At 27.3% G+C, this 16,997-nt stretch overlaps 2 protein-coding genes across 2 annotated transcripts in view; both read right to left on the bottom strand.

Moving 5' to 3' along the window:
* LOC114121698 (CD63 antigen-like) overlaps window positions 1–4,927 on the bottom strand; it is a 35,198-nt gene extending 30,271 nt beyond the window's left edge. Inside the window, exon 1 of the mRNA XM_027984139.2 lies at window positions 4,630–4,927. Coding sequence (XP_027839940.1) covers window positions 4,630–4,689 — 60 coding nt within the window. The 5' untranslated portion in view covers window positions 4,690–4,927. The remainder of the gene's footprint in view (window positions 1–4,629) is intronic.
* Window positions 4,928–11,248: 6,321 nt separating this feature from the next.
* Window positions 11,249–14,459, bottom strand: LOC114121703 (uncharacterized). The gene is made up of 5 exons (XM_027984144.2): window positions 14,167–14,459; window positions 14,040–14,076; window positions 12,406–12,483; window positions 12,167–12,325; window positions 11,249–11,521 (listed from the first exon to the last, which is right to left on the bottom strand). Exons 1-5 carry the CDS (start codon window positions 14,172–14,174, stop codon window positions 11,390–11,392), a joined length of 414 nt encoding a protein of 137 aa, XP_027839945.1. The 5' UTR covers window positions 14,175–14,459; the 3' UTR covers window positions 11,249–11,389.
* Between the last annotated feature and the right edge of the window lie 2,538 nt (window positions 14,460–16,997).

Here is a 16,997-nt window from a genome sequence, read left to right as displayed (position 1 = left end):
TAATGATAATATAATGTAACGAATACTATAGACTAATCTACATATATACCTATATTATATATATATATATTGACCAAATAGTTACTAAACCGACAGATTCCTTCAGAACAACAAACAGCCACATTCACCAGACTATTATAATATAATTATAAAGTATGCATTATATATTTTACTGCCATACCGACCAAACCTAAATTGGCCAGTTGTATATATATTAGGTATACAATGATATTATACGGTACGTCCCTAATCATCGCAAACCCCAACATAATAATAAATGATAAATGATAATATAATGTTCCGAATATGTATATCATTATACCGAAACACCTAACAAACTGTACGCGAAAAAACGAAATGTACAAGCGTTACTATCTATCATATATAAATTTACGATTGCATATGGGGGCTTATATAGACTTGAAAACTACTGAACCAATCGGTACCAAGTTTTTTACACATTTTCCTGGACACTCTAAGAGTAACTTCATTTTTCATCCTACATAAATTGCATGGAATGCAAACTAATACCTCACACATAAATTTTGGTTTTGTTCACAAAAAACGATTATTTGTTTACAGGGTGGCCGTTGCAGATTACAAAAATAAAAGAGATTTTACAAGGTAGATACTAAACGTAACAGTCGTGAAGCATACTTGCACTGCATATCATATAGAATTGTGTGTATAACAGATGTAAAACACAAGACTTTGAAAACACTTATAAGTGATGGCTCACCACCGGAAACGCCAATTGTGCGGAGCACGACTTTTTCCCGACCGAATCATGTATTGTCTTCGCAAGGCCGACCCGTCGGCCGTCGGTCGTCATCGTTCGAAACAAGGTTCAAAACAAACGTTATAAAGCAATACAATACATGCATTATATATTACGTACTACGACAAGTGTGTGTATTTGTGTAGGATTCTCTGAGTCTTTCTACCTACATAAAAAATATGACTCTCGAGCCCCTCATTTTACGACTGTTAAATTGTTATTATATACGGTGTCAGTTAAATTCGCTTTGTAAGAATCAAGATGTAAGCAGCGTCTGTCAATTCTAGGCTAGTAGAAAATATTTAGAAATAGTTAATATTTTTACTTCATTGGCTATTGTAGTATGATGCATGTAATTTCTAAAGTGGTACCGTAGCTGCAGATGATAGTAATATATAGTTTATAGTTGTATACATTAAAAATGAAAAAAAGGCTGAGTGGGCCGAATTGTAAGGTCTATGCAGAATTCAATTGCAAGAGGTCATGAACTTTTTAAATCCTAAAGACGGGTCCCAACCAGTAACATATTTGAGAGTTATTTATGTATAAAAATTGGAAAATGAAGTAAAACAATAGGTAGGTATGTTTAATAATTGTTTATAAAACGTATTATATGTTTATATTTCTGTTTAATCATCCTATAATTGCCACTCCAGACTACAGTTGTATAAATAATACAATATTTCATTAGATGTCTTAAATCATGACTTTCCAAATAAAATAAAACAATATCTATTTTCTAATAAAAATAAAAATTGATTTATAAGATCAATAGTTTAGTAACGATTAAAAAAAAAGAAAAATATCTCAAGAAGGATCTTTCAGTGTATTGTATAAAAGTCGTATTATATTATACGATGTGGTTTTAGCGTTTTCCTTGTTATAATTATGAATTACTTCCAATTAAATAAACACAGACATTATAGACAACACTATTGTAGACTGTTGTACAGCAGGATATGTTTGCCATAAACGAAACCAGTAACTCTGATGTTGTAACGTTAAATTCATTCCTTTTTAATACGTTTTTTTTTTTACGAAATAATACCTATGTGAACAATACTGTAGTATAATTATTGGTTAATTTTATTTAAGTATGTGATAATAATCCACAATTCCAAGAATTATAATTATATTTATACTGCTATTAGGTATAATCAGAATAAATTACGAATATCCTATTAATACTTATTACGAATAAGTTATCAGTACCTAAGCTATTATGGTTAAACTCAGTGCAACATTATTTTTGCAAGTTTATGTTATCACTACAATGGCGAATGACGGAAATGTAATAAATTAAGGTAAATAACAATGTGTACTCAGCTGATATCGATTATGTTCAAATTTAAATAGTGGAATAGAAAATTAACTGATTTAAGGCCAACGAAGGCCGCGTGTGGACCACTTGATTGGTCACAACTCTTATTATGTAGGTACGCGTTATAAATGTATATTATAAGTGCAGTGATGGTCTATCATTACTATGAGCGACAGATAATTTTCCCACTTGTTCTCTATGGTATTAACTGATAAGTAGTATATTTTAGTACTTATATATCGTACATTCTGTTCCCATTTTTGTTTCTTACTAATATAACTAGCTACTAAGACATGTTTAACATGAATTGCTTCACTCAGTCACAGAAAAATCAAAATTTACTATGTTAAATTTCGAGGAACCACACAGCACGTATGACCGTATGGTTTTCAAAAAAATATTTGTCACATGCAAAACTTTTATTATTTTATTTCACCAAATTGTATTACATACAAGTTGAAAAACAGCTTAAACAAAAAAATCAAAAATTGTATACACGGTAAATAATTGTTTGAGAAGCAAAAATTACTAGCCGCACACTGTGTAATTTCCCTGGAATGTTAAATGGTAATTTCTAATTTTTTTAAACAGAGCATTACCCACCGTCAAATATGTGGTTACCGCTATAAAAAAGAAATAAAAATAAGGCTAAAACATACAACACTCGGGTGCTCGTATAGAAATAGAAACTACTTAAGAGGTACACGTTTATTTGTGTAGTCTAGTGTACGTACAATATGCGTCAGTTTTCTACTTCGGAGCGATTAATTTTCTCGCAAATTATTAAAAACAGAGTACGACAGTCGACAACAACGAGCACGTGTAATGTTTATTATTTTAATAATGATATATAAACAATGATTGGTAGGTGGCTGTACATTGTACAACTGTCAATGTCTATCAGTCGAGCATATTATACATTCATGGATTCGACTCCGTCAAAGTATGAACATTTTAATAATTCGGTCGTTGTTGAAATAGGTGCGTATTATTCTATCGGGTGAACCCATATAGCGATGCGCCATTGTAGGTGGGCGCACTTGCACGAGAAAAACAGCCGACCGATTTTTTAATTGTATGCAAGTTGTGTTTTGGTTATCATGAATTCATTATACGGTTTTATTACGTACCTTAGGTTAGAATAGGTACTAATGGATTATAGGTAGATACTATGGCCTACATCCTACATGTATATATTATCACCAACGCACCGCGCATGCACGCACACACATACAACACAGTCGAGTTTACTGAAATAATATTCACCCGTCGGGCCTAAAACCAGAAAAATCTGCCGTTAGAATCGTTCATGAATAAGTTCGTTTATTTTCCGTTTGATTAAATTCGATCATAAGTTATAACACCCGTGGTGTAATATCATACTATAGTTATATTAAATATACAATCAATGCACGATTTAAATGTTTAAAAAAAGTCTTACACAACCTCCAACAGTCCAGATTGTAAAGCACCGCATATTTTTTTGTAAATCATAATACGTAAGTATACTACAATTTATACAGCCATATGATGAAGATGTGTCGGTTTTCGTCAAGAAATGATCGTTTTCTTTTCGAGACATTAAATAATAGTAGTACACACTGTAATCTAAACTTAAAATCCGAATGAAAAATATCAATCAACGCGCGTATTTGGTTTGAAGGAGAGGACACGTGAGTTCAAAACGGAAAAGGCCGTCGAAGATAGCTATGTTATAATAGTAATGTGTACACATTACACAAACCTATCGAAAGTCCAAAAGTCAGTGTAAATTATTGTCAGATCAAATACACGACGTTGTGGAATTACTACAATCTTCCCATTCATACATATGAATATAATAAAATGGGTATCGCTACATTTAAATACATCGTTTTAATAGATTATAATATCCGTTAAAATGTGTTCAACGTTAACATTGAACAAACGTTAACAGCTAAACCGCTAAGTGAATGTAATAATAATATTCTACCGTCTACTGTTGTAGAGCCGTAAAAGTCCGTGTATACGATAAACCAAAGAGCTTATTGGTGGACAACCGACATAATATCATACCGATATGATAGCATACCTAAATTGCTAATAAAATGTGCAACGTGCGCGTTACTGAACTTAGCTATTATAATATGCATGTTACAATACACCCGTATACAATTGTAATAATAATATGAAGTGGATTTAGGGTTATGAATGTTATAATGGATTTTATATGATATAATATTGTGAATATTATATAGTGTATACAGAGTGTACCGTATAGGTATCACTCGTTTAAATTTGACATTCAATTTGCATCGTCAAGTTCTCCATAATATTATTATTAATTATTACACGATTAATGTATAGAAAATACTTCCTATACGTATACAATATACTTCGAGATATTTAACTATCGTCAAGATTGAAATACGACTACTATATAAATACAAGCAAACGTGTATTTTATTTTATTGCCTTGACAAGTGTGCAGCTGTATTTATTTGTTAGGTATTAGTAATAAAAACGTCAAACGACTTTTGTAGGTACTCACGGCGAACGCAAAGTTGAAAAAAAACAAAATGTATTTGATCGTGGATGTTCCAAAACCCATTTTGATGCGGTTTTATGCGACTGAAAACGAGAATATCTCCTGACGATGGCACGACGTCTGGACGTAAAACACTGGCGTTCGTACGACAATTAAAAATAAATTGTAAAAACCACAACAATTATAAAACAAACTACGGCGGCGACGACGAAGTCAGTATTATCAGCGGATAGTACGTGGTGTGGCGTACATGAACGGCGGCAAACTGTAGCGCACTAGTGACGAGAGAACGTGTTGCTTGCGTTTGTTTTGATCGTCTTCGACGGGAACGCGAATGACGAACGGCGACGGACGAGACGCCATCTGACGGCATAAATCGGCAGAAACCAAAAGCTCAGAAAAAAATTGCGTCATCTCGGTGTACTTATTAACTAATATTATACCTATATTATTATAATTTATAATAAATATCCCTTGTCGTCAAGGGTGCCCATAGGAAAATTCTGGGGGGGACAAAATTTTAATTTATATCAATTAATATATAAATGGGAATGACTATATGTATATTGTATATACTATATAATATATATAATATATATATATATACATATAATAAGTATATATTATGGTGATTGGTGGTGTAAACATACATATAAATATCATATCTATGGCAATACACAATATTTTAAATAAGGTGGATATATATATATATTATATAATATATACGTATCCACCTTGATTTTAAGAATTTATAATTACCCATAGAATAAAAACGAAAAAGCATGCTGTTATTTATAGCTGATTAATTACCTGGTTTTTCATAAAAAAAATTATGGATTATCTTAAATTCAATTAAAGTTTTTAATTCTATCTAAATAATTAAATAGATTCTGACCACAGTAAACAATATGCTAAGATTTTCTAATTTTCAACATTTTCCAAGGGGGACATGACCCTTCCTTGCCCCCCCATATGGGCGCCCTTGCTTGTCGTGGTTCGAATGATACACTGAGATAACACTACACTGGTGACAAAATGTTTACGCGGAAAACGTAACCGCGGTGTTAAGTGTGTGAACATTTTATAAAACTGTTCAAATATTTTAATTGTTTTCGATTTATTTATTTACATTTAATGTTCTTTTACACCATTTGTTTCCGTATATTATATTTCCTTTACTCTTGTATGACCCATTATTTGAAAACTTAATGATATATTTTAATGATAAAATAATATATTGTTATAACTTTATAACGCGGTTTAGATACTATACCAAACCACTTCAAAGTGTGTTGTGTTTAATATTACGAAAATATAAAACGTGTAAAATGTGTTATGACTTTAAGTTGATTCTCACGATTTTTGATACTTAAATCATTATTTATATGTATTTATTCAGACTATAGCCGCTTTAGAATAACTTATTTAAAGAAAAAAAGCTTTTATTGAAAAACAACTAACAAGTATTAAAATATTTAATAGTATTATAAAACTGTTATCATTGTACCTATCTACTATTTAAATAAATTTATTAAAATTTAAATATGTAAAATATGTTAATCTGATTTACAATAAGAAGTAAGAACATCCAATTTTCATCGTCCGATTTTTTGAATTTTTATTTATACTTTATTTATACTTAAAGATAATATTCTCAAATTCTTGAGATTTTAATTCTGAACAGACTACAGAACGATGAATGTATTGATTTTACATTAGTATAATATATTATAATGTGTCCTGTGATTGATACAAACTCTGGAATTTAATACCTGGATAGTAGAAATCTAGACGGTACAAAATTGGAATACCTATACAATTTTGAAATCCGTAATAATCTGGACCGGACAAATTTGGACGGTAAAAATCTGGACTGGACAAATCTGGACCGTAAAAATTAACTTTTAAGTAGTATGAGTAGACCATAAATATTGTTTTAACAATATTTTGGAACAAATCTAGTTTAGCACCCCCTCGACATGTTGGGGGTTTTTTTTTTTTGAAAACCTATGTATTTCAACGTTTTAAAAAATTATGGTGCCAAAAGTTTTTTCCGGAAATCATTAGATTTTGAGTAATCAAAAAAAAAAAATAAAATAAAAGCTTATTCTAACAACATATAATTTTCAAATACATTTTCAAAAGGAGTATAGGCCAATTAGGCCAGCGTTGCCACTCGCTCGGACATTTAAAACGAAAATATCCCTCTATTTGCTATGCAACACCATCTAAGGTAGGTCACATATGTCCATACTTTTGCTAACAATTTATGGCCTCCTAAATACCCTTTAAAAGTTAATTTCTACGGTTCGGATTTTTACCATTCACATTTGTCCGGCCCAAGTTTTTACAGTCCAGATTTCAACTGTCCAGGTATTAAATTCCAGAGAATAACATTCCAGGTTTTTACTCGTCCCCCTAAAAAATTATATTACCAAAATAGTAAATAAATAATAATTAAAGATCTAATGTTTATCATACCTGGACTTACAAATTATGAATGTTGATAAATTTATTTATTTATTAATTACTAAAATATTTAAATCACTTTAGTTCCAATATTTTTCATGGACATAGTATTCTTAATGTAAAATGTAAAATAACTCTGATGTTACATGTAGCTAAATAACACAAAAACTACTTGCTCAAAATTTGATTTTGTTACATGAAAATTATTAAAAAATATATTCACTAAATAATTTACAGTAAGAAGAGTAGATTTTTATTTGAAAAATAGAAGTTTGTAAATCAATCACAGGACCCTCCATAATAGGACGCTTCATTCACATGACGTATTGTCTCGGTTTTACAAACGTAGGTTGATACAACATAGAAAAAACCGTTCTAAGAACCATTAAGGCTATAATCAAAATTAATCAACTCAATTTTCCCAATAAAAAAAGGGAAACACTGTCTATGCAACATCGTATTTAATTTTTTGATAATAATTAATAACATTCATGAACAAAAAAGAAATGATGCATGCTTGGTGATCGGTGAATCACATTATAATCTGTACAATTGCATATAATTAAAATGGTACCTATTATTGGTATTTTATAATTTATATATATTTATTTATAAGTTACATAGCACGTTATTCCCGCCCACCCTTCAAATATAAATAAATAAGAATTAAATAGTTGTAAAAACCCTACAAAACTGATTATATTAATTTATGATTACAATGTGCAAATAAAAGTAGTGACTAATATTAAACACAGTACAATAGAGCGTTTACTATCTAAATGAGTTGTCATTTTACGATTGGTAGGTAGGTAGGTAACTTAAATAACTATTCTACATTTAGAATTCAAACAAATAAGATTTATTCAATTTATTGATATTGACTACAATATTATATACCTATCATATAATTTATTAGAAAGTACCCAGTAAACATGTCAATGTTTATTAAATGTCTATTATATACTTTTTATGAGATCAAAATATCTATTTTTGATGTATAATAGATGTCCTTTTTATGTTCCAAAATAAGTCTAAATGAGACAACTATTTAAAGTCTAAGTGAATATTGTTAATATACGTATTTAAGACTGTCTTTAATTGGTATACAGGCACGGCGCCAAGGGGGGGCAAGGTGGGGCTCTAGCCCCCCCAGAAAACAGATCAGCCCCTTCGCCAGCCCCCCCACTAAAAAATATGTACGATATTGTGTAAAATATCAATATTTAACTTATATAATATATTGTCACAACTAAAAAAATTGAGGAATAAATTAAATTTATTATTTGTCTAATAAGGAAAAAATTTACTACAATTTCAATAAAATGTGTTTTGAAATTTGTAAAATAAGAAAAAATCTTTTATTTATTTTTTATTACCTTTATTCAAATACTAATTATTAGATGAAAATGAACAAATAACGTATCCCAAATCATTGCATTAAAGATGATTGAAACAAATTGTTCATTACTAAACACAATTACTTTAATTTATATTTATGAAATGTAGGTAAGTAAAAGAAACATAATTATTCATTCACAAAGGTATGTAATATTAAAGTCATAAAGAACTTATCATTTTTGTGTATCATGTCATCATTATGATATAGTTGTTGAAGGTCTGTGATTAGACATTTTATTACATAAGGTACAAAAAAAATATTTGACATTATTCTTAAAACATTTTTAACTATTCAAAAGTTTGTATATATTATCTGTTTAGACTCTTAGAGCATACAATATAAAACGTATGTACTATATAGATAATAGCTATATTATGTTATATGATACGAAAATATTTATATTTCATTAAAATAACCTCAGTATTGTTGAAAAATTTTAGCCCACGTAAAAAAAATATTTGCCCCACTCTGCCTCCCCTGGAAAAAAATTCTAGTGCCGTGCCTGTTGGTATACAAACTAGCATTTTAGATGACATATATAAAATATCTATTATTTGTATAGGATATGAATATATGATACATGACTAATTAATATAATTTAATTTAACTATAGTACACTAGTACCTAATTAATGATGTCATCAGCAATTTTCTGAGATGTTAGTATAGTGTAGTTATTATGATTTTTGAATACCTAGTGTTTATGATTTTCATGACTTATTGATTTGTGAGTTTTTTTTTTTTTGTGAACCGCTAACAAAGTATCAAATAAAAAGAACTGTTTAAGCATTACTTCTATTCTTAAACTTAGTGCACACTCACACTGTACATTTATACCGTAGATTAAGTATACTAATAACTTAATCTATAATTATATACATACTAACTGACGACAGTGTACTAAGTACTTATATAGATAATAGATATATTTACATTGTTGATACATTGGAGCCAAGCCCTATTTAAAAATGCTCCCATATTATTATAGTTTTGAACTTTAGCGCTATAAACTGATAGGTATGTTATTTTAATGATATTTTGTCAAGAATAATTGACTTTTTAATAATAATTATAAAATGTACCCTACTACATAGGTAGATGATATAATACGTTAAGATCAAATTTTGAAATTTTCACGTATTAATTTTTACACTAAACTATCATAGGACATAGACACCGGAGACAAAATAAATTAGCAGCCGGATTATTCGGCACAACTTATTTAAAATACTAAGTAGGTATTGACAACATATCTAATTATGTATTAGGTTGTAATGCATTGAATAATTTGATTGCCCATTAATTTTCAAACTTTTCGTACTCAGGACTGGTCTAACTATACTTCCATGGAAATAAAATATTATTAGGTATTTTAAAAGTAACTTTCATTAATCAGAATTAATCTAACATTACTACATACTTACTAAATCCTAATTTTTTAATTTTATTAATTTTAAAATTTAAATTAAAATGTAAAGATTAATTGTGAAAATACCATCGTTTTTTAAAACTAGGTTTTAGTTAATAGTTAAAATAATATGTAGGTAGGTACCTAATTAAGTTCCAATTATACTCAATGGATGATAAGGTTACCTTTATTATTATTATTAATATTTGATAATTACTAATACTAAACTAGTAGGTACATTGATGTTTACAAAAAAGGTAAGATCAACAAAAATTAATTTAAATAAAAACAGTATATAATAAAGCTCACAACTTATGAAACAGAAAAATAAAGGAATAAAATAAAATGTATTAGGTACTTTAATTAAAATAACAATATATCAGAAAGTTGTATAAGAGAAGTTGTGACCAAAACAATAAATAATGTTTGTTTGATAAAGGTAATACGAGTAATAACAATTAAAAATCAAATTTCATTAATAAGTTCATAAAATATTATAATATAGAACAGTGGTCTTTAACTTTTTTATTTGCGACTCATGTTTGTTTTTGTAAAAATTTTGAAGACCCATGTCAACTTAATCGGACATAGAAGAAAAAATAAGACAAAATTGGTTAATATAGATGTATTACTAAAACTAACCGAATAAAAAATTGATTTATGTAGGAAGTATTTTATTTTTAACATTGTTTATATAGTAATAAATATTAATACATGAAAAAAAAATTAATATACCAGCCATTGATTGTTTTTACATAATAAATTCCATAAATCATATTTGTTATGAAGTCAGTTCTTTTTGGACATTTTCAGATAAGATAATGGAAAAAATCCATTTTCACATAAAAATTTTTTTGGAGATATTAATAAAATGTAGATTCTAGTTTTACATAATTTCATGTACATAAGTGTGCCTAAAAATTGTCTAAAGAAGATTCTATAACATTTGTTTAAAATTATGATCACCCTAAACCTCAATTAATTGATTTTCTATATTAGTAGATAATGACAAAAAACTTTTCATTTATATAATGAGCCTGCATTTGATTTTATGGTTTACTAATATCTTCAAATTATATGAAATAAAACAGTTTAGTCATAAATTATTGTTTTTCGAATATCATACAGTCTTACAATGATGCTCATAGGTACATACACAATGATACAATATCCATTATTATTATTTATGGTTTATTATATGTTATTACAATTATAATAATATCATGTTAAGATTAAATTCTCTACATGAAATGTTTTATTTATTATAGTTTTATAGTCTTATAATTTTTAATTTTAAAGACCTGTCACAACCCATTTTTAATGCTCACTCATAAAGACCATTGATAGTATATGTCTTACAAACAATACTTTATTGCAATAATGATTTTAAAAAATGTCATATAATAAATATGCGATTACAAATAATTGTGGGAAAATGTATTAATATCAGTCTTAATTTTACAAAATTATTTTAAAAAGCACTCTTCATTAATTTTCTTCTTCTTCTTCCATCTGTTCTTGCTTAGTAATAACTTCAAATTGTCCAGAAAATTGTTTGGTAGCATGTAATAGCATTTCGGTTTCTGGTTCGCTGAGTCTATCATAAAAATCTTTAATACCCTGAAAATTATAATAACAATAGTAAGCAAACCTTAAGAAAACCATTCATTATTCATGAATAGTATTTGAATTTAGATATTATACAACATATTATTTTAAACATTACATATTTTGTCATCTTTGCTTTTATCAATTGGAAGTATAAATATGTACAAAGTTATAGTGATAAATTGATAGTTTAACAAAATTAACAAAACAAAAAATGGTAAAAATGTTTATTCTATTTTAATAGAAATTTAATGAAACATTTCCTTGACATAATAATTACCTTTCAATTATTTCTTAAAAAAAAAAAAACATTTATTTTGCTTCCAAACTCAATCTCAATTGTGAAATACTATAGAGATATAATAATTTGTAGTCAATCAGTAGTCAAACATTATATACAATTTTGATTCATTTATATTTAAATGTAACATGGGAGTTCATACAAATAATATTTTCATTTAAAGTATATGTTATCATTTAAATATTAAATTATTTACAAAACAAAAAATAAGTTTTTTTTTAAATAGAAGACTCTAATAGTAAATGAAAATTAATCCTATAAACTAGTATTGTTAATAATCTAATAAGAAAATGTATTTAATAGCTATGAGTTTAAAAAGTATTACTTAGTAATCAGTTAATGAATTAAATAAATACCAAAGATAGTTGTAAAACCGAGTCTGGTGGATCATTGACTAACATCAGTTTTTCCTTCTTTGTTAGATTAATTGGCATATGTTTTAATTTGATCAGGAATTCTTTTATTTTAGTTGCATTTTGTGTTGCACATGGTCTTTGCTCTAAGTACTTGTTAACCTGTGAAAAAACAAATATTTACTAACATTTCCAACAATTTTAAAACATGGTAGTAAACCAAAGGATTAAATTGGATCCACCTCATATAAAATTGTCGAATGGTTCATGCCTCCAATAAGTTTTGTATTTTCTTGAGATTTTTTTAGCAATTCAAAAACCTAAAACAATAATAATTATATTTTTAAACATAGACACAAGAAAAATTATTTCACATTTGAATATTTTATTAGTTTTTCTATTCTATAAAAGAGGAGACAAATTAATCATGTTTAATCATCTAAAGTTTATGGTCTAATGAAAGTGATTTATATGTCTGGCAACTTTCTTTACACTTTTTTATAGAAGCTATTTTGAACACAAAATAAAAATAGTTTCCTATAATACTAGAATAGTAACATTTAATTTTAAAATATACCACTGATTGTATCTAATGCCTATCTATTGTATAAATTTAAAAAAAAAATTGTCAAATCAAGAAAATTACAATTTAAAAATACTCATAGGTACATAATATAATAAAATCTCTCTATAATGAAATAGCTAGGGACTAACAATTTGTTTCCTTTTAAGGAGGTAGAAGTTTCATATACTATTTGATCTGGGACTATTGACATTATTCATTATAAGGAGGATTTCTTCTAATTGAGAAGTCTTACTGTACGTCTGTACATACAATCATAAATTATGTTTATATGTATAGATAATGCATCGTGTAGATGAAATAAAAATATTTTAAACATACACCATACAAACTTCAAATTATTTACTATAATGTAGCACCTTATACACATTTAAATAAAATAAAAATAAACTAAAATAATTTATTTTGAAAATATTAGTACCTACCTCATTTGATTAATTACGCATCTAAATGAAAGTTTATATTTTCCTTATATACTAAATTTACCAGCAGTTTATCCTACTTTCAATTTATAATACCTTTCTTAGTTATTTTACAATCTTATTTCATTTAAAATCAATAAATATGCACTTAATAATATGTAATTGAGCAACAGACGCAAAAAGTAGTGGCTGGAGGGTACTGCTCAACTGTATACTATGATTGCTATGTAATAAAAAAATTAAAGATTTTATAAGTTCACAATTACGGATTTAACCAGAAAAGCTTCATAAAAACCCAATATGGACCTGAGTTTCAGTTTTTACAAATCTCAAACACTATCTATTTGAATAGACTAAAGATTGCAAATGTTTGTAAATTGTATTACAAACAATACAGCTTGAAAATCACAGATTTAATAAAGAAGAAATCATACTGATGAATTAACTTACAAGAATATCATTATACCTATTGTCTATTAGCATATTTACTTGTACAAGAATTCTAGTTTATGTATGTCAAAAACACAAAGAAACACACAAAAAATCATTACATTTGATGAATATTTTTGGTATTTTAAAAATATATTTATTTTATATATTATATTTTATTGTTATATGTATTATACTTATTAATCTAAAATATATTTTAAATAGGTAATATTTTAAAATACTGCAATCTCAACATGACCAAACTTTATATTGACTGTCATTGTCATGTAATTATAACAATCATAGTTGCAAGTTACAATATTACAGACAAAAGACCATTTGACATGGAGAAACTCTAACACACATATTAAAATTGTATGTTAAATCTTGGAAAATTCTTTGATTGGTTTATAATGATTAATGGTAGTACAGATAACTTTACCTCATTGTTACAGAGTACGGCTACTTGTGGATTTTTTCTGTATAAAAAAAAATATATGACATATTAGTAAGTAACAAATGGAAGTATTATGCAAAAAAAAATAATTCTTTAGCAATGTAATACTTACACCTCCATTTTTTGTGTTGCTTGTGAATGATAACATATACAAGGCACTATATAGGTAGGTATTACTGTATTATATGGTATTTATAATATTATTAAGGTAAATCAATCATACGATCAAAGACTCAATGAAACTAAATAACATATATTCAAATTCAAAATACCTACAAGGTAGGTGTCTAAATACTAGAATAGCAATATATTATTAATTCTTATACTAATATTACTAATAAATACAATAAATAGTAAAAAAAAAACTAAAAACAAAATCTAGTCTAATATTTATTTATTCTACTAGATGTAGATTATTATGTTTATTTTTTATTCTTATCAATGATTGTTATTATCAATTGGCTCAACAGTGTTGACGTGGTCGGGAAAAATAAAACAATATTGTACCAAAAAGATGTTATAATATTATGGTCCTGAACTAGACTAATATTATAATATAGGTACTACTTATTACTAATTATCTACTGACGAGTTATAACTTATAAGACATTTACACTCAATAAACACTTCCTTAAACTACCCAACTTTGAGAAGCTATATCTTATCAACAGATTAACGAAAAATTAAAATTTGAATGTGATAATTCATAAAAAAAATAGCCATATATTAAATTTATGAAATTTTAAGAATAGGTTGTAATTTGAAAATCAAAAGTCGATAGTGGCTTACCTAATAATTATAAGATTGAAAATATGGAAGAGTTCTACAATTGCTACATACTAACAGTATGGATCATACATTTTGAAAAAAAAAATTGAAAAAAGTCAATACTTTTTGAAATAATGAGTGTTGTTTGATAAAAGAATCATTCTGTATATATATTATACCTGTATAATATAAATTTAAATATTTAATATGTACTAATTTACTTCAAGCGGTCAAAGATATTAACACGGTTTTTCATTCTTAGATCGGAATTGTTATTTGTTATTGAATATAATCAATATCCAAGTATAATAAAATGTATATATTTTTATGAATTTTACACAAAAATATATCATATTATGATATCACCTAAACTATTTGTAGTTAGTGTAGTAGTTACTTGGTTACGTCACCTGAAAATACGCGCGATATAAAATAATAATAGTGGCGACGTGACTACTGTAGAAAATATTATAACACTGGGGCTAATATGCTGTACATACGTATAACATATGCATATTTTGTATCTATTTATTATTAATATTGCAGCAGTGTAAATAATATGCGCCCTCGGCCCCCCCTTGGTTATTTTCGATAAGATACCGTAAAAATACTGGGTTTACAGCACAATAATAATAATAATAATATATTTTGCCACCCGTCCACGTATGTTATGTACTTACTATTATAGTTATAGTACTATGTGTAATACTACTAATACGTATATGATAATATTACATTATTTCAGTGTTCGCCGCGAACCACGCATGATGCACTTACACATATTAGGATTTACGATCGATCGACTTTGCCGGAAGGGGACTCGCACAAACGACGTGTTATATATATATTAAATCGTGAACAATTTCGTATTATTTAGGAGACAAATCCTTAAAAATTAGGTCATCAAGAACGACAACGTGTGCACATAAAACGGAACTACGCGACGTCGGCAAGGGTGTATAAAATATAAATGTATAATAATATACCGTCGTCGTAATGTGCACCTATATGGCTATATATTGCTAGGTTATACATTATTATTACAAATTTATAACTAATGTACACGACGATAGGTATACGGTTACCGTAATATGTATTATGCGTGTATGGCACGATGGTATCGGGTTTAAAAATTAACATCCTGTATTGAATAGGTACTAGGATTATGTAAACGCGCGTACTTTACCAATATACATACTTATTAAAATACTTGCCAAAAACGCATAAAAATTAAAAACAGTTAATTATTACCTCATCATTGCAGTAATTTTCGACCGTTATTTCGGAATTGAAAAAAAATAACAATAAATACCGTTTTGAGCGTTGATAAATTTTTTCCGGGCTAATATATCAAAATGGTGATTATAAGTTATGACCACGTAAAACAATACTTTTTTCAAACAAGAGAGACAAGGTTATTTATAGTGTATATAGGTATAATTAATAGTGCTGAATTACATTATCTGTGTTTTGCAGTCTTCGTTTTTGTCTTCTAATAATAAATTACACAACGGTTATTAGTTATTACTATCACTATTAACTTACAATTATTTTTAGTATACTTGCGTCATGTACTTAGACGTTATCGTGTTTTTAAAATCTAGGTACTTATATGTTTCAATTAAAATGCCTGTATTGAGACTTGAGTCCCTCAAATATTCAGGTGTGTGCAATCGCTTAATTGCCTGTGTAATAGTATCAAGTGAAACACTCAACAGCGGAACTCCAAAAACATACACATAATATAATATTAATATATATAACCCCGGTTAATATTACTTTAATAATTTAAAGTTATTATTATAGCCAATCAAAGTACCATAAGTATTTTTATTGTTTTTATTTCATGAAATTTTAGCTATTAAAAAGAAATATATATATTATTTTTTGAGATTACGAATGATTATATCCCTAAGATAATACTATAATAATTACCTATTATATTAGATATGTATTTAATATTTATATAATAATAGTGTGCACATTATTCATCTAATTCTACCTATATATAATATGATATTATATTCGTCCGCCTTTTTAGTACCTTTGTTATATTAAGATCTTTTTAACGTATTCGTTTAAGACTTAAGAGGATAAAAAGCTATTTTGTTTGCGAAAATAAATAATATATTGCTTAAGAATAATCGTATAGGTATTTATTATATTATTACTATT

The sequence above is a fragment of the Aphis gossypii genome, chromosome 1 (assembly GCF_020184175.1).
Source record: "Aphis gossypii isolate Hap1 chromosome 1, ASM2018417v2, whole genome shotgun sequence".
NCBI lineage: Eukaryota > Metazoa > Arthropoda > Insecta > Hemiptera > Aphididae > Aphis > Aphis gossypii.
Note: the sequence above shows the minus strand (reverse complement) of the source record. Positions and strands in the feature narration are given on the sequence as shown.

Coding starts and splice junctions, on each gene's coding strand:
- LOC114121703 (XM_027984144.2), bottom strand. Junction 12,484..14,039: donor CCGTACTCTGTAACAATGAG/GTAAAGTTATCT, acceptor TTATTGTTTTAG/GTTTTTGAATTGCTAAAAAA. Junction 12,326..12,405: donor ATTCGACAATTTTATATGAG/GTGGATCCAATT, acceptor GTTTTTTCACAG/GTTAACAAGTACTTAGAGCA.